This window comes from Petaurus breviceps, unplaced genomic scaffold, assembly GCF_028583685.1.
Source record: "Petaurus breviceps papuanus isolate PSGF00001 unplaced genomic scaffold, PetGlider_PUasm1.0 90330, whole genome shotgun sequence".
NCBI lineage: Eukaryota > Metazoa > Chordata > Mammalia > Diprotodontia > Petauridae > Petaurus > Petaurus breviceps.
The window spans coordinates 1,468,247-1,491,482 of NW_027187219.1; the positions used below are offsets into that span (position 1 = coordinate 1,468,247).

Consider the following 23,236-nt stretch of genomic DNA (forward strand, 5'->3'; position numbering starts at 1 on the left):
ATAGTCCCTTGAGTTTCAAATTTTCTCCCCTCCCTCTCCTCCCCCCCCCCCATCATGGTGGCATGCACTAGAATATAGGATCTACAAATATCTTCCCATGAATCATTAGTCAGGTTGTAAAGAAGGATTATAACTGATGGAATGATCAGTGGGAAAGAGGAAACAAAACAAAACAAGAGAAAGAAACACAGCAAGTAATTTGCTTCACTCTGCATTCAGACTCCGCATCTCTTTCTCTGGATGTGGATATCTCTTTTGATGACGAGTCTTTTGGAGTTGTCTTATAACCTTACATTGCTGAAAGGAGCCCAGTCTATTGAAATAAGTCATCACACATATGTTGTGTCTGTGATTATGTAGAGATTTCTCCTGGTTCTGCTCTTCTCACTCAGCATCACCTTATATAAATTTCTCCAGGTTATTATGAAATCCTTCTACTCCCCACCTTTTTTTAAAAAGCAATTGCGGTGGGGCGGCCAGGTAGCACAGCGAGTAAGAGCACCGGCTCCAGTGTTGAGAACACCTGGAGATCAAATCCCGGGCTCAGACACTTAGCACCCACCCAGAAACACTTGGCCGTGTAACCTTGAGCAAGTTACTTAACCCCAATTGCTTAGGGGAGGCCAGGTGGCTCAGCGAGTAAGAGCACCGGCTCCAGTATTGGGATGACCTGGGGATAGAATCTGGGCTCAGACACTTAGCACCCACCCAGAAAGACCTGGCCGTGTAACCTTGAGCAAGTTACTTAACCCCAATTGCTTTAAAAAAAAAAGCAATTGGGGTTAAGTAACTTGCTCAAGGTTACACAGCTAGTTATTTCTGGGTGTGGTGGTAAGTATCTGAGCCCGGATTCGATCCCAGGTCTCCCGACTCTGGGGCTGGTGCTCTTACTCACTGTGCTACCTGGCTGTCCCTACTCCTCTTTTCTTATAGCACAGTTGTATTCCATTGCATTCATATACCACAATTTGTTCAGCCATTCCCCAATTGATGGGTATCCCTTTGATTTCCAATTCTTTGCCACCACAAAAAGAGCTTTTATAAATATTTTTGTACATACGGGTCCTTTGAGGGGGTGCTTTTAAAAAGAAAATTTAAGAATTTATTACATTTTTATAAGGACACACAAATAAATCCTAAATGTACCAAAAAAAGAACTTTATTAAGTTTGTGAGATTAAAGATAGACCACTGCACCCTTCCCCCATGTCCTTTGATCTACCCTGCATTCACCCAGCTGGGGAAACTGAGTTCCATTTGGTTGGTGACTCAACAATGATCACAGAGAGCATGTAGATATCTAAGTTGTTTCTCAGATACTTGGTTTCTTTATAGCTGATATATATGGGATTACTTTTACAACATAGTTTTCTTGACTTTTGTTGGTAGTAGGAATGTATGTGACTTTTTGGAAGTGGAATTATCTTGCTTTGTTGAACTAATTTTTACCCCATTTTTTAGGTTGAATCTGATGGCCAAATGGATTCTTGGATATGATTTAATCCACTGATTTGGTCAATCAACTGTAAAATGAGGGTTTTTTTTTTTTAAGATCAAACCAACCCGGAGTTTGGCTCATTTGATTGATCCCACAGTCAATTAGTTGGGGAAGGATAGATTGTTGATTGCTTTGCAATAACTAAGAGCCACTCCTTGTCCAAGGAGGCAATAAAGGCAAGCAATATGTGGAGAGGACGGTGTAAATTGTTTGTTCCTTTCTGAGCCAGTGATTGTATGACTACATCTACGAGATTCCCAAACAGATCTGGAAAACAAGCACAATCAGTGGATCACCAGAGATCAATAAACATTTGTTAAAGCCTTCTAGTGTTCCAGGCACTGTGCTAAGTGCCGGAAAACATCCAGACACTTTTCCCACATTATTTCAACCCAGTTGACAGATCCTACAAACGTTTGCTAAAACCTGCTGTGTGGGAGCTGTATGGTATCATGTGGACAAAGGGTCAGAAAAGTGCAGCCCTTTCCCTCAAAAACTTTTCCTCTTCTTGAGTTGCTAAGGGAGAAAACATTTCGTGAACCCCCAAGTGGATAGTGCTTCCTGTCATAACAAATCAAGTTTTTGTTGTGTTTAGTTTAGTTTAGTTTTACCTTTCCTATAGGACCTGGCAAGACTCTAGCTAGTGCTCTGTGGAATAAATGCCTTTCAATCAATTCAGCCTCAAAGCACATTTCCTTAAAGTGAAGCTCACTTTCCTGTTGATTTCTTTCTTAAAAACAAGAAAACAGCAGAGATATATTGCCATCTTGGATAGCGTGGGAAAGGTCAAGTAATTGAGAGGCAATTCTTTTAGAAGGAAGTGTGTAGGGGCGGCCAGGTGGCTCAGCGAGTAAGAGCACCGCTTTCGGTTTCAGTGTTGGGACGACCTGGAGATCGAATCCCGGGCTCAGACACTCAGCACCACACCCAGAAATAACTAGCAAGTTACTTAACCCCAATTGCTTAAAAAAAAAAAAAAAAAGAAGGAAGTGTGATCACAATCACAATTTTAAGAGCCACAAATGTGAGATTAGGGCTTCCCAAGCATGGCCTTGCCCTTAGTCCACAAAAGGAGAGAAAGGGAGATGACAGAATATCTGAGAAAGTTCTGGGAGTGATGGAGAAGTTGGAAAAGTTACAGCAAACCATGGAGTCAGGAACACCTGTGTTGAATTCTCTGCCACAGACTAACTCAGAGACCCTGGGTGAGTCACTCAACCTTTCATGCTTCTGAGTAATTTTCTTTGAGACAAAGTTACACAGGAGTTTTCTATCTGCATTTTTTGGGGGGAATCTCTATTCAGCATTACTCACAAAAAATGAAATCAAAGATCCTATAAGGGCCTGGAGTACAGAGACTATTTCATTTTGACTTTTTATTCTCAGCCCTTAGCCCAGTTTCTGACACATAGTAGGCATTTAAAAGATGCTTATTGATTGACTGAAGGCATTAGGAATGTAGTAAGATGGATGGCACTGGGAGCTTAAAATTGCCTCTGATATAGTAATTATGTGTTTGTTATGTAGGTATATATATGTATATATATGTATGTATATATACATATATAACTAATGCTCAGTTTTATTATTGTCTTTTGTTTTTATACCATAGTTATTTTCCCCTAACATGATGTATCTCCTCACTTCCCAGTGAACCCTTCCTTGTCATAAAGGAAAACACTTAAACAAGACCAAATATCACAGCAACCAAGTTTGACAGTGTCTACTGCATTCCCTCTCTGTAGTCCCCATTTCTCTCTCGAGAGGAGGGTGTGTTTCTTAATCACTTCTCTGGGACCCAGGCTGTTTATTGTAATGTAACAGAATTTGATTTAAATTTTTTTTTAGCATGAGTAGCTATTATCTCATTGAAGTCACTGTACATAATGCTTTCCTGGTTGTGTTTTCCTTATTTTGCATTATTTTATAAATGGTCATTTTAGAAGGTGGGGGGGGGGAGCAAGCAAGAGCACAGAGATAGGAGAGGAAGGTGGGTCTATTCATGTAGGAGTGGGGAAACTGTGACCTTGAGGCCACATGTGGCTCTCTAGGTCCTCAAGTGTAGCCCTTGGACTGAATCCAAAGTTCACAGAACAAATCCTTCTAATAAAAGGATTTATTCCATAAAACTTGGACTCAACCATGGGTTCTCCACCTCTGTGGAAAGAATGCTTGACTGGGAGTCAGGAGAGACCTACATTCAAGTGTTGCCTTATACCTACTAACTGTGTGATCCTGGGCAAGTTACTTAACTTGCCTCAGTTTTTCACTTGTAAAATGAAGATAACATTAGCTGTGGTCCCATCTTTATAGGGTGGCTATAGGGTTCAAATGAAATAATGTAGGTAAAGTGATTCTATAGCTGTCAGCAGTTACAATTATGGTGGTATATTCATAGCTCAGGGAAAAGAAAAGGTTGGTTGGGGCAAATGACTTTAACTAAAAAACAAGGAGAGATTCTGTTGGATTGTTAGGGGAGGGCCAGATTATACTCTGGAAAGCTAGGCAGAGGAATTTAAATGTTATCCTATTGGCGATGGGGAGATATAGAAGGTTCCTGAGCAAAAGACTTTGCCCAGTGTAATAAGAGTTATGCTTAAGGAAGATGAATCTGCAGCAGGGTGCAGAATGAATGGGGGTGGGGGGGTAGAGACTAGAAGCAGTTAGGAGACAATTACAGTAAGATGAAGAAGATGATAGAAGGTTGAATCCAAGTGGTGTTTGTGGGAATGGAAAGGAAGGAAGAGATTCAAGAAATATTTTGAAGAAAGAATCAAGAGAAGTTGGTAATTGAGTGGAGACAGGTGATGAAGGAGAGAGATAGGTCAGATGTCTCTTCGGTTTCAAGAAATATTACCATGTCATTCCCATACTCAAGTTGTATATCACATGTGACATCTCACATGTGATCCTGATCAGTACTGTGGAAGGAATGCCCATATCAATGAAATTGGGCATCTACTACTATTGAAACATCACACTTTCCCCATATAAGTTTATGCCTCACCCAGGACATCTTTTTCTTATGTTTCATTTAATATTTTATTTTCCCCTAGTTACATGTAAAAACAATTTTTAACATTCATTTAAAAAACTTTTAGTTCCAAATTCTCTCCCTTCCCCCTTCCCTCCCCCTTTCTTCCATTGAGAAGACAAGCAATTCTATTTAGGTTATATATGTGTAGTCATGCAAAATATGTCTGTATTAGTCATGTTGTGAAAGAAAACATGGACAAAAAACTCAAGAAAAATAAAGGAAAGAAAAAATATGCTTCAATCTGTATTTAGACACCATTAATTCTTTCTCTGGGGATGCATAACATTTTTCATGATAACTCTTACAATATTGCCATTACTTTGTACACAGTACATTTCACTTTGTATCAGTCCACACAAGTCTTTCCAGGATTTTCTGAGAGCATCCTGCTCATCATTTCTTATAGTATGTATTCCATAACCACATACCGCAATTTGTTCAGCCATTTCCCAGTTGATGGGAAACCCTTGATTTCTAATTCTTTGCCCCCAGAAAAGAGCACTATAAATATTTTTGTACATATAGGTCCTTTCCCTTTTTGTTTTTTACCTTTTTTTGGATGCGGACCTAGTACTTGTATTGCTAGGTCAAAGAGTATGCACAGTTTTATAGTCCTTTGGGTATAGTTCCAAATTGCTGTGCAGAATGGTTGAATCAGTTCACAACTCTACCAACAGTGCATTAATGTCTTGTTTTTCCCACATCCCCTCAAACATTTGATATTTACTTTTTCTGTCCTATTAGCCAATCTAATAGGTATGATGTAGTGCCTCAGAATTGTTTTAATTTGCATTTCTCCAATCAGTAGTGAGTTAGAGTATTTTTTCATATGGCTATAGATAGCTTTTTTTTAAAAAGCAATTGGGGTTAAGTAACTTGCTCAAGGTTACACGGCCAGGTGTTTCTCAGTGGGTGCTAAGTGTCAGAGCCCGGATTTGATCCCCAGGTCATCCCGACACTGGAGCCGGTGCTCTTACTCGCTGTGCTACCTGGCCACCCCTATAGATAGCTTTGATTACTTCATGTGAAAACTTCATATCTTTTGATCATTTATCAATTGGGGAATGACTCTTATTTTTATAAATTTGACTTAGTTCTCTGTATGTTTGAGAAATGAGGACTTTATCAGAGGAACTTGCTTCAAATTTTTTTTCACAGTTACCATTGATAACTGTATTTCCATCCCTCCTCTTCTCCCCTCCCTCTTTATTCTCTCCTGTCTCTCCTTTCACTCTGTCCCTCCTCAAAAGTGTTTTGCTTCTTACTACTCCTTCCCCCAATCTTCCCTCCCTTCTATCACCCCCCTCTTCTCTTACTGCTTTCCCCTTTATTTACTTGTAGGGTAAGATAGATTTCTATACTCAGTTGAGTGTGTCTCAGGACATCTTTTAACTCGAACTTTCCTTCACCCTGGGGTTTAAAATTAGTTCATTCATTCATTTGTCCATCTACTCATCCATCCATCTATTCTCTTATTCTTTCAACAAACATTCATTAAGCACTAAGAAGAGTGCTATGCTGGGTGCTGAGGGAGATACAAAGTTTAGAGAAAACACAGAGAAGGGAGAGGAAGGTGGGCATAGTGAAAAGAGTTTGATTGCGAGTTAATCCCAATCCTTAGGGAACTTATGGTCTAGTAATGGGCTAAGGCATGAATCTATGTGTCTGCAATATACACATGATTTTAGGGTGGAATAGACCTATTCCTCAGATTTCACTGGCATAGGGAGTTTCTGCTGAAGAACTCATTGTACCAATGCATATTGATAGATGATCTACAACTCATATTCTTAGATATTTGTCTAGGAGCATGGAAAGTTTAAATGGCTTGGCCAGTGTCATATAACCAGGATGTATCAGAGGCAGGAGTAGATCCCAGGTATTCCTGACTCTAAGGTCATTTCTTTATTCCCTATGCTGCCTGCCTCTTGCATACCAAGTACTGAGAAACAAATTTGTGTTACCTTACCGAGGAGGTTAAAAGTTTTATAAAATGATTTTGGTTTCAACAAGGCCCTTCTGAAATGCTCATGTCCTCATTTCTTTTAATAGGTCCAAGGAGCTATTTTCATGGAAAACCACACAGAGATGGTCTGGTTCTTCTTCCGTCCATTCTCATCTCATTTTCAGGTACAGATGTTGATTTTTGTGGCCTTCTTGTCCATGTACCTAATTAGCCTTAGTGGAAATGCCACCATTGGGCTTGTGGTCCAGGCCAATCACTCACTCCATACTCCCATGTACTTCTTTCTGGCCAATCTGGCAGTTCTGGAGATTTTTTATACCTCAGATATAGCGCCATTGGCCTTGGCCAACCTCCTGTCAATGGGGAAAACCCCAATTTCTCTCCCTGGGTGTGGTACGCAGATGTTCTTCTTTGTCTTCTTGGGTGGAGCTGACTGTGTGCTGTTAGCTGTAATGGCTTATGACCGGTTTGTAGCCATCTGTTACCCACTGAGGTACACCCTCATCATGAGCTGGCGCCTGTGTCGGCAGCTGACAGTGGGATCTCTGGTGCTAGGCTTCATGCTGTCCCTGCCCCTGACCATGTTGATTTTCCAGCTCCCATTCTGTGGCAGTAATGAGATCTACCACTTCTACTGTGACATGCCTGCAGTCATGCACCTGGCCTGCACAGACACCCACAGCCACGAGACTGCCCTGTACATCATCAGCTTCATCGTGCTGATGATTCCCCTCACACTCATCTCCATCTCCTATGTCTACATCGTGGCCGCCATCCTCCGCATCCGGTCAGCTGAAGGGCGCCGCCGAACCTTCTCCACCTGCTCCTCCCACATTGCTGTGGTTCTGCTGCAGTATGGCTGTACTAGCTTCATTTACTTATCTCCTAGCTCCAGTTATTCTCCCGAAATGGGCCGAGTGGTGTCAGTGGTTTATACCTTCATCACCCCGATCTTAAACCCTCTGATCTATAGTATGAGGAACAAAGAACTGAAAGATGCCCTTCAGAGAACCCTGGGAAAGTTGCTGTGGATGCAGTGTAAATGAATGATACCATACCCTTGGAAAACAAGCCTGGATAACCAGAGCCGGTATAGGGCTAAGAGGACTGGAATGGGAATCATTTCATGTCGTTCAGCCATGTCCAATTCTTCATGACTCTGAAAACCATACTGTCTGTGGGGTTTTCTTGGCAAAAATACTGGAGTGGTTTGTTATTTCCTTCTCCAGCTCATTTTACATATGAGGAAACTGAGGCAAACAGGGTTAAGTGACTTGCTCAGATTCACAGCTAGGAAGTGTCTGAGGCCAGATTTGAACTCAGGTCTTCCTGACTCCAGGCTCCAGGCACTAACCCGGGGGGGGGGGGAATCTGAGGCACTAACCCGGGGTGGGGGGAATCTGAAACCTTGAAGCCCCATGTGGCCCTCTATGTTCTCAGGTGCAGCCCTTTGTCTGAATCCAAACTTTGCAGAACAAATCCCCTTAATAAAAGGATTTGTTCTGTAAAACTTGGACTCAGTCAAAAGGCTGCACTCAAGGACCTAAAAGGCCATACGTGGCCTCAAGGCTGCAGGTTCCTCACTCCTTCACTGAGACATCTAGCTGCCTAATCATTTCACATCTGGATTTATATTTTGACTGATACTGATCATCTGCATGAACATGGAGAAATCATTGAAACTGAATGTGTTCATCTTTAATAGGAAGAGGATTTGTATGACCTACCTCACAGGGTTGTTGGGAGGAAAATACTTTGTAAACATTACAGTGCTTCTAAAAATGTGGGTTTTTACTAAAGACCTCTGGGCTCAGAACCAGGAGACCAGTTTGAAGCTCAGTTCTGCCCCCTACCACCTGTGTGTATTACCTGAGGTCACCTGTGAGGTCACCCGTGTGACCAAGACAAGTCGCCTCCCTTTTCTTGGGGTCAGTTTCTGCATTGGTTCAATGAGAGGCAGGACTAGATAGTCTTAAATATCCCATTCAATTCTAACATTCTATGAGCTGACAATATGGTAAACATGTCTCCTCCAAATGATTGACATCAACAGCCAGAAACTGCAAAATATTTATCAGATGACGACCTCCTTTCATTTCATTTCTCTCTGTGCCTAACTTCTCCCCAATCTAGTCTTCATCTTCACCTGCATCTCCAATCCCTCCATGCTTCAGTACTCTCCTAGACCATCAGTCCAGTCTGGCTTCACTTTCATCTCTTCCTAATCTCAATTCCTTTCTTCTGAACCTAGACTCATATCCTTCGATCAGAGATATTCAAGAGGTGGCAGATAGATAACATTCTAACCCAGTACCCTGGGTTTGGAGCCTGAAGGAGAGATTACTTCTCCTCAGGCCTACTTCTCCACCCAGTTTACATATTTGGGAATATTGGCATCGCCCTTCTACTCTCTTCAAAGGTGGGTCAGACCCAAGAAAATATCTATCTATGCCACCTGCAAATGGTCAGTCTATATTTAAACAACATTCCACCCTCGCCCCCCACTCCCGACATATTTTACATTGAGGGCTCATTCAAGATAGCATTAGAAAAAGAATACCTTGACCCTCTTACAATGCCTCTAGAATTTTGAGAGAAATATAGCTTTACTCTGGGAGACCTAACTCATCCATGTGAACATGAGTTGAGACCTACAGAATTTCTATGGGGTTACAAGTGGATTAATCCCACCAACCATCTTCTCCTTATGCATAAACTTCTGGATTAAAGCCATGGCAACCCAGATGACTGGGTACACCATAAATTAATGTTCTCTAATTTCCACTGGGTCCTCACCTCAACAAGACAACCCTTTTACTCCTCCTTGATGGATTCTCCATCCCATTTATCACAGTCTATTTCATGCCTTTTTATCTCTTCATGTCTTCCATACCGCCCTTTTGGTTGAGAGCCTCACCTCCTGTTTTAATGAGTATATAGAGATTATTCACCATGAGCTACCCGCTCTTTCTTTCTTTACATTAAAAAACCCTTTGATGTCAACCTCCATTCTTTCCTTCTTTACTCAAACCTCTAATTAAAAGGTGACTCTTCTCACCAAGGCTAACTTCTCATCCCCATCCTCTCCTACCCCCGCCAGCAGATGGCCTCCACAATTATCCCCTCTTCTCATCTCTCTTTTCTCCTGTCCCCCTCTTCTTTCCTCTTCTCTCTTCCAGTCTCTTCTTACTTACAAGTTCTTTTCCTTCTGCCTACAAACACACCCAACTCTCCTCTTTCCTTAAAACAACTCTCAATAGACCCTTGAATCCCTTCAAGCTATCATACTATATCTCATCTCCATTTCTCAGCCCAACTCCAAGAGGGGAATAAAAAGCTATCTATACTTACTGTCCCCACTTCTCTCATCCTGCTGAATCCTCTGTAATCTAGTTTGGGAGCTTTTGCAAGACAGTGGGAGAGAAGAAGGCTGCCTACCAAACTGAAGGTGTATGGAGTCCTGGTGCTGACCTCAGTGTTGTATGCCTGTGAAACCTGGACAACGGCTATACCAGTGCCATGCCAGGAGAATGAATCACTTCCCCTTGAATTGTCTTCGGGAATTTCTGAAGATCACCTGGCAGGATAAGGAGCTGGACACTGAGGTCCTTTCTCAAGCTGAACTTCCAACTATTCAAAATATGGCAGAGAGCATCACTCTGATGGGCTGGCATTTTACCCTGAATGCCAAATGCATGTTTGTCTAAAAGACTATTTTATGGAGAACTTGCACAAGGCAGGGTCCGAAGTGATACAAGGACACTCTCGAGGTATCTCTGAAGAACTTTAATACTGATTGGGAGACATGGGAGACATTGGCACAGGACCACCCAGCATGGCATGCCTGCCTCAATAAAAGCACTATACTGGATGAGCAAAGCTCAGAAGAGACATGCGATGCACAAATCTGGACAGCTCCACCCCAAATCGTGCCTGACCTGCGGTAAAACATCAGCCACAGACACACTGAAACTTGACTCTACATAGTGATGCTATTTTGGTCCTCTTTGAGAACGAAGGACAACAACCAAGCAGCTGGAAATAAGCATTTCCTTCAGTTATAAATTTAAAAAAATTATTCTGAGCAGTCCAGAGGTTTCATCAGATGCACAAAGGGATCCCTAATAGAAAAAAATGTTAGAAACCATTGGGCCAGGATAAGTGGGACTTTGGGCAGGCAGGTCTCCTCCTGTTCTCTCCAGGAAGATAGAGAGGCCAAAGAATGGGGGTGTCAGCCTCGGGAGGCCCAGCTTCTGAGTTTTTCCATCCAGATTAAGCTGTGCCCTTATAAGGAAGTAAGCTAAACTTTTCCTTCAGAGCCTGAACAGCCTAAAGGAGGCCCTGGGGCTGTCCCTTATTGAATAGGAATAGGTAATGGGGCTGGGTGGCTAAGAGTAGAGTTAGAGTCCCCCGGTGACTGGTGGCTGCTGGGCCTTCGGTTTTTTTGAGGTATTGCTACTGCTACTTCTTGGCTCATTTATTCAAGGGCCACCCACTGACTGTCACAGCTGCAATCTGTAAGGGCAGTGATATCGAACTCAGGTACTACAAATCCCTGTGCCCTGCAATCTGATTTAGAAAGCCACAAATTAAAATTGTCTGTGTTGATTTTTATTTATTTTGTTAAGCATTTCTCAATTATATTTTAATTTGGTTCCCTTGCATTTTGAGGGTCACAAAGGTCACGTGTTTGACATCTCTGCTGGGGTATGTTGGCTAGACCCTCTCCCCTATGAGAGTAGGCTGATCTCCTTTAGTCAGAGATGCCCCACCTACCTAACAAAAATCAGATTGAATGACTAAGACGGAGGATTTTCTTTTCAATTAGGTATACCTGGGCAGAAATCAAAGCCTTATTTAGACCTAGATATTTTCAAGATTGAGATTTTTTAAAAAATTGATGTTACAAAGTCAGATGGTACAGACGATAGATCAGGGGACTTGGAGTCAGGAAGATTCCTACCATGGAATCTTTCCTCAGACTAGGTGTGTGACCTTGGGCAAGTCACTTAATCACTGCCTACCTCAGTTTCCTCATCAGTAAAATGGGGATAGCCACTTATACCTAACTCACAGGGTTGTTGTGAGGATTGAATTAGTTACGGTAGCATATGTAAAGCACTTTGTAGACCCTAAAATGCTATATAAATGCTAGCTGTTACTGTTCTTTCACAAAATGTCTCCCATTCATCTCCTGCTCTCCATTTACAGAGCTACCACCAAGCTCAGGCCCACATCACCTCATACCTAGACTATTGCACTGGTCTTCTAATTGGTCTCCCTTCCTCCTTCCAGTCCATCCTCTAGCCATAGGGGTTACCTAGCTTATCATCAAAAGTAGTTTGGAGTGCATCCCACTTTAGGCCAACTCATTACAGGGGTGAGGGCAATGTTAAAAGTCAAATGAACATTTTTTTTTTATAAGCAATTGGGGTTAAGTAACTTGCTCAAGGTTACACGGCCAGTTATTTCTGGGTGTGGTGCTAAGTATCTGAGCCTGGATTTGATCCCCAGGTCATCCTGACACTGGGGCTGGTGCTCTTACTCACTGAGCCACCTGGCCGCCCCAAAATGAACATTTTTAAAACATGGCTTTCACTCTTTGCTCCAAGCTTACAATGACTTCTGATTGTCAACTCCCTCAAGTAACAACTTCTACTTAATTGACCTGGCTAATCACAGCCTGGTCCAGCCTATTTTTCCAACCTTCCCATTGTTCTTTTATGTGAGACCTAGACTTCCATCAGGTCTCCTCACTATCCCACAAAATGTTGTTTGTGTCTCAGCATTTTTATTCTCTCTACCATTCCCACCAGGAGTACTCTCTTCTTTGTCTCAATCTGTCCACATCCTACCAACTAAAATGATATCTTTACTGTGAAGCCCTCTAAACTCCTGCATCAGTGCTCATGAGATAGGGCATTCATAATTTTATCACTTTAGAGGGCTCTAACTTCATCACTGTGAATGCTTTCTTGGCCACATGAAGATGGTAATCATATGTTTTAAAGCTGGAAGGGAACCTTAGAGGTCAAGTTCAACCCTTTTATTTTTTAGAGGAAAAAACAAAGGCACACAAGAGTTAAGTGACTTGGCAGGGTGTAGCAGCAAGCACCCCAAGCGTCCTCAGGGTTTGCAGCTACCACAGGTTCTTGGATCTGCTTTGTTAAAGGAAAGCAACTCAAAATGGGTTAACAAGCTTACTTTAATCAGTCAGACATATATTGTTTACCTTGTTCAGGGGAAAAAGGTCAGCACCCCGAACTTCAAAGCATACAGGCAGAATTATCAAGACAGAAACAGATCAAGTAGACAGATTTCCAAACTGTCCAACCATTATATCCATACCCAGTTAACATCTGGGTTTCCACATCTGGGTTTTTCAAAGCCGGGGGACTCTCAACAACGGCTTCCCAGAATTCATATCAAATCACAGAACACTTCTCAAAGTGAGTCCCAAAACAAAGCTACACATCAGGGCTTATATAGCCTTCTCCTGGCTCAGAGAATGTAACAACCTTATTGACTCACTGGCCAATCAAGACGTATCTACTGAAAAACAAGCCTCCCACCCCAGGCTTCAGGTGCACTTTAGCCTAGGGGCAGGGAAGATCTTCCAAATTTGCATTCCCATTACACAGGGTCACACAGTAAATGTCTGACTCAGGATTTGAACTCTGGTTCTTCTGACTCCAAGCCTGCCATGCTATGCTTTTTCCAAGATTAAGGAGATTTGGGCTAGCTAGACCCAAGTCAAGCTGGTTCCCTGTCTTGGTGTTGTTGCTTACAATCTTGGATGACCAGGAGTAGCTAGCATTTCATAACCTTTTTGGATTTGTTTTGCAAGTAATATCTCATTTGATCCTCTCAACATCCTTTAAAGGCAGATGATAATATTATCAGTCCCCCCCCCCCATTTTACAATTGAGGAAACTGTGGCAAATAGAGACTGTCTTGCCCAGGGTCGCCCAGATAGTATGAGACATTTTTCACTCTTGCTGACCCTAAGTTCAACACTATGCACTGAATTATGTAGCTACTAGCTACTCAGCCATTCAGCAAGGATTGTTGTTTAAACAGGTTTACTATGGGACAGGCATTGTGCTAAATGCAAAATGTACAGATTCATGAAAAGAGAAAGTTCCTGCCCTTTAGGAGCTGTCATTCTAATGGGGTAAGACAGTACATAAAAGGAAGCTGGAAAGGAATGGAAGGGGCATCCAATCAGACAGAGAAGCTGAATGTTCTCAGTGTACTTCTAATATGTGAGCTGCAGGACTGGAATGAGCTTCCCAGATGAAGAGGCTTCTGGGTAATAGTGGGAAAGTCTGGAGTGAAGTGCAATAAAATGTGAAAGCCCATTCTGACTGATCCCCTCTAACTACTAATACCCTCTCTGCCCAACTACCTTGTCTTTACTGCCTATAAATCTGATATTTATTCGTAGTTTTGTACTTCTCTTTGTAACAAGCCATATTGCCTTTCAAAAAAATTATATCAATTTACAGACTGAATATGGTGTCTAGGATGCCTGCTTCCCCACAATCCCATCAGCATTGGACTGTATTTAAATTCCTTTACTTATTTTGTGTTGAGTGATCAAACTACCAAGTGATTACTTTATGGTGGTAGAAAAAATTACTAAATTCATTTTGAAGAACAAAGGTTAAGAATCTCAAGGGATAGAATGGGGAAACAAAAAAGTGGGAAGGAAGGGGGTCTCATCAGTATTATAACAAACTACATTATAAAGCAGTAATAATCCAATAATTTGGTACTGGTTAAGAAATAGAGAGGTTGATAATGCACACGAAATGTAGAAGCAAGCAAACATAGCACTCCAGTGTTTGATAAATCCAAAGATTTCAGCTGCTGTGGTAAGAATTCATTAGTTGACAAAAACTACTAGGAAAACTGGGAAGCAGACTGGCAGAAACAAAGTATAGACCGGCATCTCACACTTTATATCAAGAAGACCTCCAAAGGGTTAAGTGACTTAGACACAAAGAGATTTTAGAAATAAATTAGAGGAGCAAGGAAGCAATGACCTTTCAGGTTTATGAATAGGGAAAAAATTTATGACCAAACAAGAGATACAAAGGATAATAGAAGATAAAACAGACAATTTCTATTACATAAAATAAAGCAGTTTTTACACAAACAAAACCCACAAGGCTAAAATTCAAAGGGAAACAGGCAACTAGGAAGAAAATCTTTGTGGTAAGTTTTTCTGATAAGGATCTGATAAAGGTATAAATTTTCTAAGATTAAGAGCCATTCCCCAATTGATAACTTGTTAAAAGACATGGACAGACAATTTTTTTAAGGAAAAATACAAGCTAAAAACAACCATATTTTTTAAATGTTCCAAATTACTAGTTAGTAGAGAAATGCAAATTAAAGTAATTCTGAGGTCCCACCTCACACCATCATGTTGACCAAAAAAAAAGGCAAATGAGAAGTGTTGAAGGGACTGTGGGGAAAACAGGACCATTAACCCCACTGTTGGTGGAGTTGTGAATTGGTTTATCCCAGGGGTTGGAACCTGCAGCCTAGAGGCCACATATGGCCTTCTAGGTCCTCAAGTGTGGCGCTTTGCCTGAATCTAAACTTCACAGAACAAATCCCCTCAAAAGGATTTGTTCTATAAAACTTGGACTTAGTCAAAAAGCCTCACCCAAGGACCTAGAAGGCCATAGATTCCCTACCCCTGGTCTAATCTTTTTGGAAAGCAATTTGGAACTACAATCCTAAAGCTACTAAACTGCATACTTTTTGACTCAGGGATATCACTACTAGTTTATACCACAAAGAGATAAAATTCAGAGGAAAATTACCCACAGGTACAAAAATATAGCAGCTCCCCCGGCCCATTCCCCTCCTTCCCTTTTTGTGGTGGTAAATAACTAGAAACTAAGGGGGCTGCCCATCCACTGGGGAAATGGCTAAAAAACATTATGATCTTGCAATGTAATGGAATACTATTATACTGGAAGAAACTATGAATATTGTGGTTTCAGAGAAACCCCAGGCAAACTTGCAATCAACTGATACAGAGTGAAATGAGCCGAGGAGACCAATTTACACAATAATAACAACATTGTAAAGGCAAACAACTTTAAGAGACTTAAGAACTCTCTTAATTATGCAATAACCTCTCATGATTCCAAAAGGCTGGATGAAAATCTAGGCCAGTGTAAAACTCAAATAGAAATGGGGGCCATTATACATGGGTAAGGATCTTTGATTATTGTATATTGACTTAGAAAGCCATATATTAATATTATCTAGGTTTTAAAAAATTTTTTATTTAAATATTTTCCAATGGCATTGTAACCTGATTCAGGGCTGCTGGGGAGTATGGTGGGCTGCATACAGCATGTTTGACACCTCTGATCTGGGTTACCTATTTCCTGATGTTTGTGATGAAAAATCTCATCCAAAATTTAATCAAGAACATGGAGATCTCTTAGGATAGGAACAGGAATTTATTCTCTTCCCAGGGTGAAGAGGGTGGTCTTCCCCAAGACCTATCATAAGGAAGAGGCACTTTACACAAGGCAGAATAAGAATTTATACCCTAATGGGGTCCCTTCTCCCATTGATTGGGAGAGGGGGGGTGAGGTCAAGTCTTGGCGTGAAAATCTTCCCCAATGGTAAACAACAGAGGAGCCCACAAGGAGGCTGACTGATAGCAAGGAAAAGGGAGGAGGGGCCCGCAGAGGCAGGAAATCTGAAAGCCTGAAAGGGCTTGCTGCAGATTAACAGCAGGAGTGGGGGAAGGAGAGGGAAGCTCTGAGTTTTCACGCCCCCCTTCACACACTGATAGGAAGATGATGGTCTCAGGGTGGTGAATGAGACATATTTTTTGGACATGGCACTGTGGGAATTTGTTTTACTTGACTATGCATATCTGTTACAAGCATTTTTCTTTTCTTTTTTTCAAAAAGTGGAGAGGAGGGAAAAATGGATTTTTGTTAATTGAAAACGAAATTAAATACAAACTTGAAAACTTTAAATTTCATTATTTTAAAATATCTACCAGTTTAATGAGCACCAAGTAATACTTTGGGAGTTTAATGTGCATTTTGCTCTACTGGGAAATATGGAGAGAAAGGGGACTGGGAAGGTGAAGGGCCTCAGTTTCCTGGGTGTCCTTAAATATTCAAAAGGTTGGAAAAGGAATTGGACTTATTTAGGCCTAGGAGTAAGGGGTGGAATTTGCAAAGCATCAAATTTAGACTTGTAAAATAAGAAACTTCCTAACAATTAGAGCTCCCCCAAAGCAACATGGTCTGTTGGGGAGGCAGGGGCTTTCTTCTCACTCGAGGTCTTCAAACAAAGATTGGATGAACATTTGGGTACTTTTAAGTTCAGCAGTCCATTGGACTGGGTGGCCTCTCGGAGACTCTCTGATTGACTGTATCTTGATCACAGATCTAGATCTGGAATGCACATTAGAGGCCCCCTAGTGAAGGGCTCCCACATTACAGATGAAGATGGCCGAGAGAGGGGAAGGGATGTGTTTGAGGTCGGTCACACGGTTCATCAGCATCATAGTAAGGATTTGAATGATTCCATGCTAAACACATGCTTTTCCCATTCTCCTTTGGACTTCTCATGCCAATGAGATAGAGGGGTGTCGGAGGGAGAGCATCATTCACCATAGCCTCTCACAGTAGGTAGTAGGAGCTAGAAGAGCTTTCTGACTTAATGAGACTCTCATCTCAGGAGCAGCCTCACCTTAGAAGCCAATCCCTGGGACTAGGAGCACAGCCCTCCCCCTGGGATGAGCATCTGTGACAATACTCAGGAAGTCAGGGGGGAAGGGAGGAACTTCCTACCATAGACTAAACATACAATGGCAGCTCCTGATTGTTCAGTCATCTTATTCCAAGTTGGAATTCCAGGCATACCTCACAGCTCTCCGCTGGATTCCTGGGGAGGAGGGGAAAGGGGAGCTTAGTTATTAGGCCTTTTTACAAAGGAACAAAACTAAGCTAGACAGCTATTTGAATGTGCTTGAGGAATGCTCAGGACTCAGTGAATTGTCTTGGGGAGGAGTGAGGGCTGACAGGCTGATCCTTAATATTCCTTCCAGCTTTCATAATTATAATGTGGTTGTTTATCTTGCAGGCCATGAGAGCCCCCAAGAAACACATGTTGCAAGCATAACCAGGAGAATAATTGAAACAATACAATAACTGAAACAACACTAAAAAACCAGCTTTGAAAACCTTAAGGACTCTGATTAATGCACTGAGCACCAGACGTCCAGAGGACTGATAAGGAAGCCTGTGCCCATCACCTGTCACAGGGTGGATGAAAAGTATTTTTTGGACACACTGAAAAACGAATTTGTTTTGCTTAATTATACAAATTAATTGTTTTCTTTTTTTTCAATGATGGAAGAAAGGGAAAGAAAATAGATTTTGTTAATAAAAGAACCTAACTAAATATGATTGTTAAACTAGAATGAATTAAATTCCCATCAAGTGTCATATTTTGTCTAGTCATTTCCCAATTAATGAGCAAATGAATTGTTTCTGGCTTTTTGCTATTCAAATACAGCTTACCCATTTTGGAAAAAATTCTGACATCCAAGAATAGTAGTGTAATTTTTTTTAAATGCCCTGAATTATAGAGCCAGCAGACCTGGATTCAAATCCTACCTGCCTTATTAACTATATAACCTTGGGCAAGTTACTTACCCTCTCTGGGCCAAAGGTTCCTTCTCTATAAAGTGCGGTGCTGGATGGATGATTTCTAACATCCTTCCAGCTCCAAGTAGATGACATTGTCACCTCTAAGGATGATGCCAGCAAGAAAACATGCCTTCACAAGGCAGAAAATAATGAGAAATATGTGGGAGTGTTTTGTCAAATAGCTCATGGCTAGGAATTAAATGAGACGATTGCTTCCTCACCTCAATATTTTGGGAGCTGACAGACAGGTGCAGGCTGTCAGATTCATTTTTCCACATCGGTATTGTCTATTTGCTCCCTGCTGAGGTGAATTTGATGACCTAACTTTCTTGAATGAAAACTTGGAATCCTTTGGTCTGATGATTAGGGACCAAGGTCCCAAGCTCTCACTAGGGGGTCATTTTAATATGCACATGCTTGTGTCCCTAAAGAGTTGAGGTTCCTTTAATAAAGCCCATGGTAGTCACATCTGTTGACTGGATAATTACATAGTAGAACTTGGTATCTCCTGATAAATCTCTGGCTCCAAGTGTCAACACTGGAAAAAGAGTACCCCAAAGCAACATGGTCTGCTTGGGGAGGCAGGGGGTTTCCTCCCATTCTAGGTACTCAAAAGTGACTACCCAGTTTTTGATTATGGTCCAAGTTTCCAACTTAGCCAATCTTTTGATTTTCTCCACTTATAAAAATGCAATTCCTTGGGCCTTTCACTTCCCTCAGGGGCAATGTGGTAGGATGGGAAGGGCAAGGAAGAGGTATCTGTATGCATCCAAATCCAGACACTCGAAGTCAGGGAAATCCTCAGAGGTCACCTAGTAACCTAACCTCTACCTGGCTGAGAATGCCCTCCAAAACCTTCCTGACAAATGAGGCTTTGACCATGGCTTGAATACTTTCTGTGATGAGGAAACTAACCGGCCTCTTCTGAGGCTACCTCTTCCACTCTGGGACAGCTACAATGCAAGGCAAGTTTTTCTTTATATCCAGCAACATCTCAGCATCATGGAGAGGGCTGGAAGGGACCTCAGAGCCAGCTCCGACGGATTGTTAAATTTTCAGTTTGATCATTAACGTCTCAGAAATGGACAAATGCTACAAATCAGAGCAGTCAATGATTATAGTCTGTTTGATAAACCCAAAGACACCAGTTTTTGGTATAAGAACTCATTATTTGACAAAAACTTCTGGGAAAACTGGAATATAGTATGGCAGAAACTGGGCATAGATCATTATCTAACACCATATACCAAAATCAAGTCTAAATGGGTGCATGATCTAGGTATAAAGGCTGATACTGTAAGCAATCTAGGAAAGCAAGGAATAGTTTACCTGTCAGATTTATGGAGAGGGGAAGACTTTATGACTGAACAAGAAATAGAGAGCATTATAAAATGCAAAATAGATAATTTTGATTACATTAAATTAAAAACAAAGCCAATATAACCAAGATTAGGAGGGAAGTGGAAAATTGGGAAAGAATTTTTACAACCAATGTCTCTGATAAAGGCCTCATTTCTAAAATATACAGAGAATTGAGTCAAATCTATAAGAATACAAGTCATTCCCCAATTGATAAATGGTCAAAGGATATGAACAGGCAGTTTTCAGAGGAAGAAATTAAAGATATCTACAAGCATATAAAAAACTGTTCTAAATCACTATTGATTAGAGAAATGAAAATCAAAACAACTTTGAGGTACCACAACTCCCCAGTCATATTGACTGAGATGACAAAACAGGAAAATGACAAATGCTAGCTGGAGAGGATGTGGAAAAATTGGAATACTAATGCATTGCTGGTGGAGTTGTGAACTGATCCAACCATTCTGGAGAGCAATCTGGAACTATGTCCAAAGGCCTATAAATAATTGCATACACTTTGACCCAGTAATACCACTTCTAAGGTTGTATCCCAAAGAGATAATAGAAGTGGGAGGAAGACCCATATGTATAAAAATATTTATAGCAGCTCTTTTTGTGGTGGCAAAGAATTGGAAATTAAGGGGATGCCCATCAATTGGGGAATGGCTAAACAAGTTGTGGTATATGAGTGTAATGGAATACTATTGTGCTATAAGAAATGAGGAGCAGACAGACTTCATATTTACCTGGAGAGGTTTATATGAACTGATGCTGAGTGAGAAGAGCAGAACCAGGAGAAATCTGTACACAATTACAGACACAACATATGTGTGGTGACCAACTTTAATAGACTGAACTCTTCTCAGCAATGCAGGGTTATAAGACAACTCCAAAAGACTCAGGATGGAGAGAGATGTCTACATTCAGAGAAAGAACTAGAAAGAACAGAGTTTGAATGCAGATTGAAGCAAACTACCTGCTCTCTTTCTTTTTCTTGTTTGGTTTTGTTTCCTCTTTCCCATTCTTCATTCCATCTGATACAATCCTTCTTTATAACCTGACTAATGTCTAATGTGGAAGTATTTGCAGATCCTATACTTGATTGCATGCTGCCATGAGGGAAGGGAGGAGGAGAAAATTTGAAACTCAAGGGATTGTGGAACTGAATCTTCTAAATTAAAAATAAACAAAAAAATTAATAAAGACAAAAAAATTTTAAGAAAGAAATGGAAGTCATTTGTATGTGTATTCTATGACTGATGAACAGTCTGTGTGAAAGCATGGGGAAAGGAAGGGAATAAGCATTTATATGCTCATAGAGGGTATAAAGGGACAGATGGGGTACAGTAGAGAGAGCACCAAGCCTGAAGTCGAGAAGACTTGAGTTCAAATCTGATTTCAGACCCTTACTAGCTGTGTGACCTTGGGTAAGTTCCTTAACCTTTCAATGCTCTAGACACTTTTATAAGACTATAACTTTCTTTTTTATTAAAAACTTTTTTTTTGCTTTTTTGGAGGGCAATCAGGGTTAAGTGACTTGCCCAAGGTCACCCAGCTAGGTTTTGTGTTAAGTGTCTGAGGCTGGATTTGAACTCAGGTCCTCCTGACTCCAGGGATGAAGACTATAACTTTCAAAGAAGGTACTGGTCTTCATTGGAAAATGGAATCTCCTACATCAGTGAAATTACAGATCCTGTCTCTATTCCCTTATATAACTAATCAAAAGCATCCGCAGTGAGAGGCAGAATAACATAATGTATGTGAGCCTCATAGTCAGAAAAACTGGCTTCAAGTCCTACATGCTAGCTGTGACCTTGGCAAATTACATAACCTCTCAGTGCTCCCAGGCAACTCTCTAAGACTCTAAGCTGTTAAAAAAAAAAAAAAAGCCAAAGAACACTGGTAAAGGGAATTTTCCTACTGGGGAGTCCTTACATCAGTGAAATTGTACATCTTCCACTACCACCACAAATAAAAATAAGAAAAATGCCATGATAAGAGTAGATAAAAGTCATATGAAGCCTGAAGACTTCAGCTCCCTCTGACTTCCACCCCAACCTTAGGTTAAATTGAAAGGTAGACTTCGAACTTCCCTGTGAAAAATAGCTGCTAGAACTCAGGTCACAGAAAGTACATGAGTAAAAAAGAATCAAGTAAGAACTGATCTGCTATATTAACTAATTCAGTTGGAGTTAAGGAGTTTTTCACCTGAGGGCCCTTTGAGTCCCACTCCTGCTACAGTGTAAAGGTTAGCACTATGGACAGCTCCCAGGTCTCCTAATACTATCACTTCTTTAACTGTGATACAAATATAAAGAATATTCCTTTGAAACTAACAATAGTCTCCTGGCTACTGGTCCAGGGCATCTTCTATTATACTACACATCTTACCTAATGTTCAGAAATAGTGGTGAAATAGCACTGGATGTCCTATATATATTTAAAATTCAATGTACCCCAAACAAGAAATCAACAAACATTTATTAAACATCTAATAAGTGCTAGACACTGGAGAGGAAAAGAAAAAAATGAAACAGTCCCTATCTATAAGTAGCTTATGAGAGAGAGAGAGAGAGAGAGAGAGAGAGAGAGAGAGAGAGAGAGAGAGAGAGAGAGAGAAAGAGAGAAAGAAGGAGAGGGGGGGAAGGGAGAGGGAGAGAGAGAGAGAGAGAATATATATACACACACACACAGAGAACTCATTGTTCCTGAAAAATTGCTCCTCTTCCCAACTGCCCTACTTCTGTTAAGGGCACCATTATCTCTCCCATCATCCAGAAACACAAGCTCAAAATCATCCCTATCCCTCACTCCCTATATCTAATCAGATTCCAAATCCTGCTTCCACCCAGATCTGCAACATCTCTTGCATATGCTCCCTCCTATTCATTTACAAAGTCATTACCCCAGTTCAAGTCTTTATCACCTCTTGCCTGGGCTATTTCAGTAGCCTCTTAATTGTTACCTTGACATACCTATTCCTTCTCTAACCCATCCTTCACACAAATGCCTAATATAATATAATAGGGGACTATAATAATAGCTTATATTTTATATGGCTTTAGGGTTTCCAAAGAACATGCATAACATATGTCCTCTCATTTGATCTTCATGATAAAGTAAATAAAATAGGTATTATCATCATCATTTTATAGATGGAGGGAACTAATTTCATTGGGAGTGGAATTAATCAAGGTCAAATAGCTAGTAAATGGAAGAGTTAAGATTCAGCACCAGGCTGGAATGATAGAATCTCCAAGTGTTAAGAGACCTCTAAGATGATCTAGTCTACTCTTCATTTTCCATCAATAGCTCGGCTTGGTTTAGGACTCCTTCAGCATCATGCTCCAGGCCAAGTACCCATTTGTCCCCTCTCCCAACTTTAAGCTCCCTTTTGTGTATTGTCTTCCCCCATTAGATACTAAGCTTCTCGATGGCCAGGATTGTCTTTCTTTTTCTTATTTGTATTCCCATGACTTAACACAATACCTGGCACATAATTAATGCTTATTGGAGTGACTTGAATCTAGTTCAACCTATGCTCAGCCTCTAATTGCAATTCCAGCATTCACTTCACTATAGGTTTGTAAGAGAATTCTTTTGCTATCACCCCAAAAGCTTATTATATATTGTTGAACTCACACCAATATACATTTTGCTCTGATCTCC

At 41.0% G+C, this 23,236-nt stretch overlaps 1 protein-coding gene across 2 annotated transcripts; it reads left to right on the top strand.

The window, feature by feature from the left end:
* Positions 1 to 2,276: 2,276 nt before the first annotated feature.
* On the top strand, positions 2,277 to 18,016 carry OR10V1 (olfactory receptor family 10 subfamily V member 1). Of its 2 annotated transcripts, XR_011172423.1 has the most exons (3): positions 2,283 to 2,702; positions 6,587 to 6,664; positions 17,637 to 18,016. XR_011172423.1 is itself a non-coding variant. In XM_069108031.1 (2 exons), exon 2 carries the CDS (start codon positions 6,605 to 6,607, stop codon positions 7,544 to 7,546), a length of 942 nt encoding a protein of 313 aa, XP_068964132.1. In that variant the 5' UTR covers positions 2,277 to 2,702; positions 6,587 to 6,604. The 2 variants fall into 2 exon arrangements, 1 of the variants encoding a protein (XP_068964132.1); XM_069108031.1 differs by lacking the exon at positions 17,637 to 18,016 and having other exon boundaries at positions 2,277 to 2,702; positions 6,587 to 7,546.
* Positions 18,017 to 23,236: the final 5,220 nt, after the last annotated feature.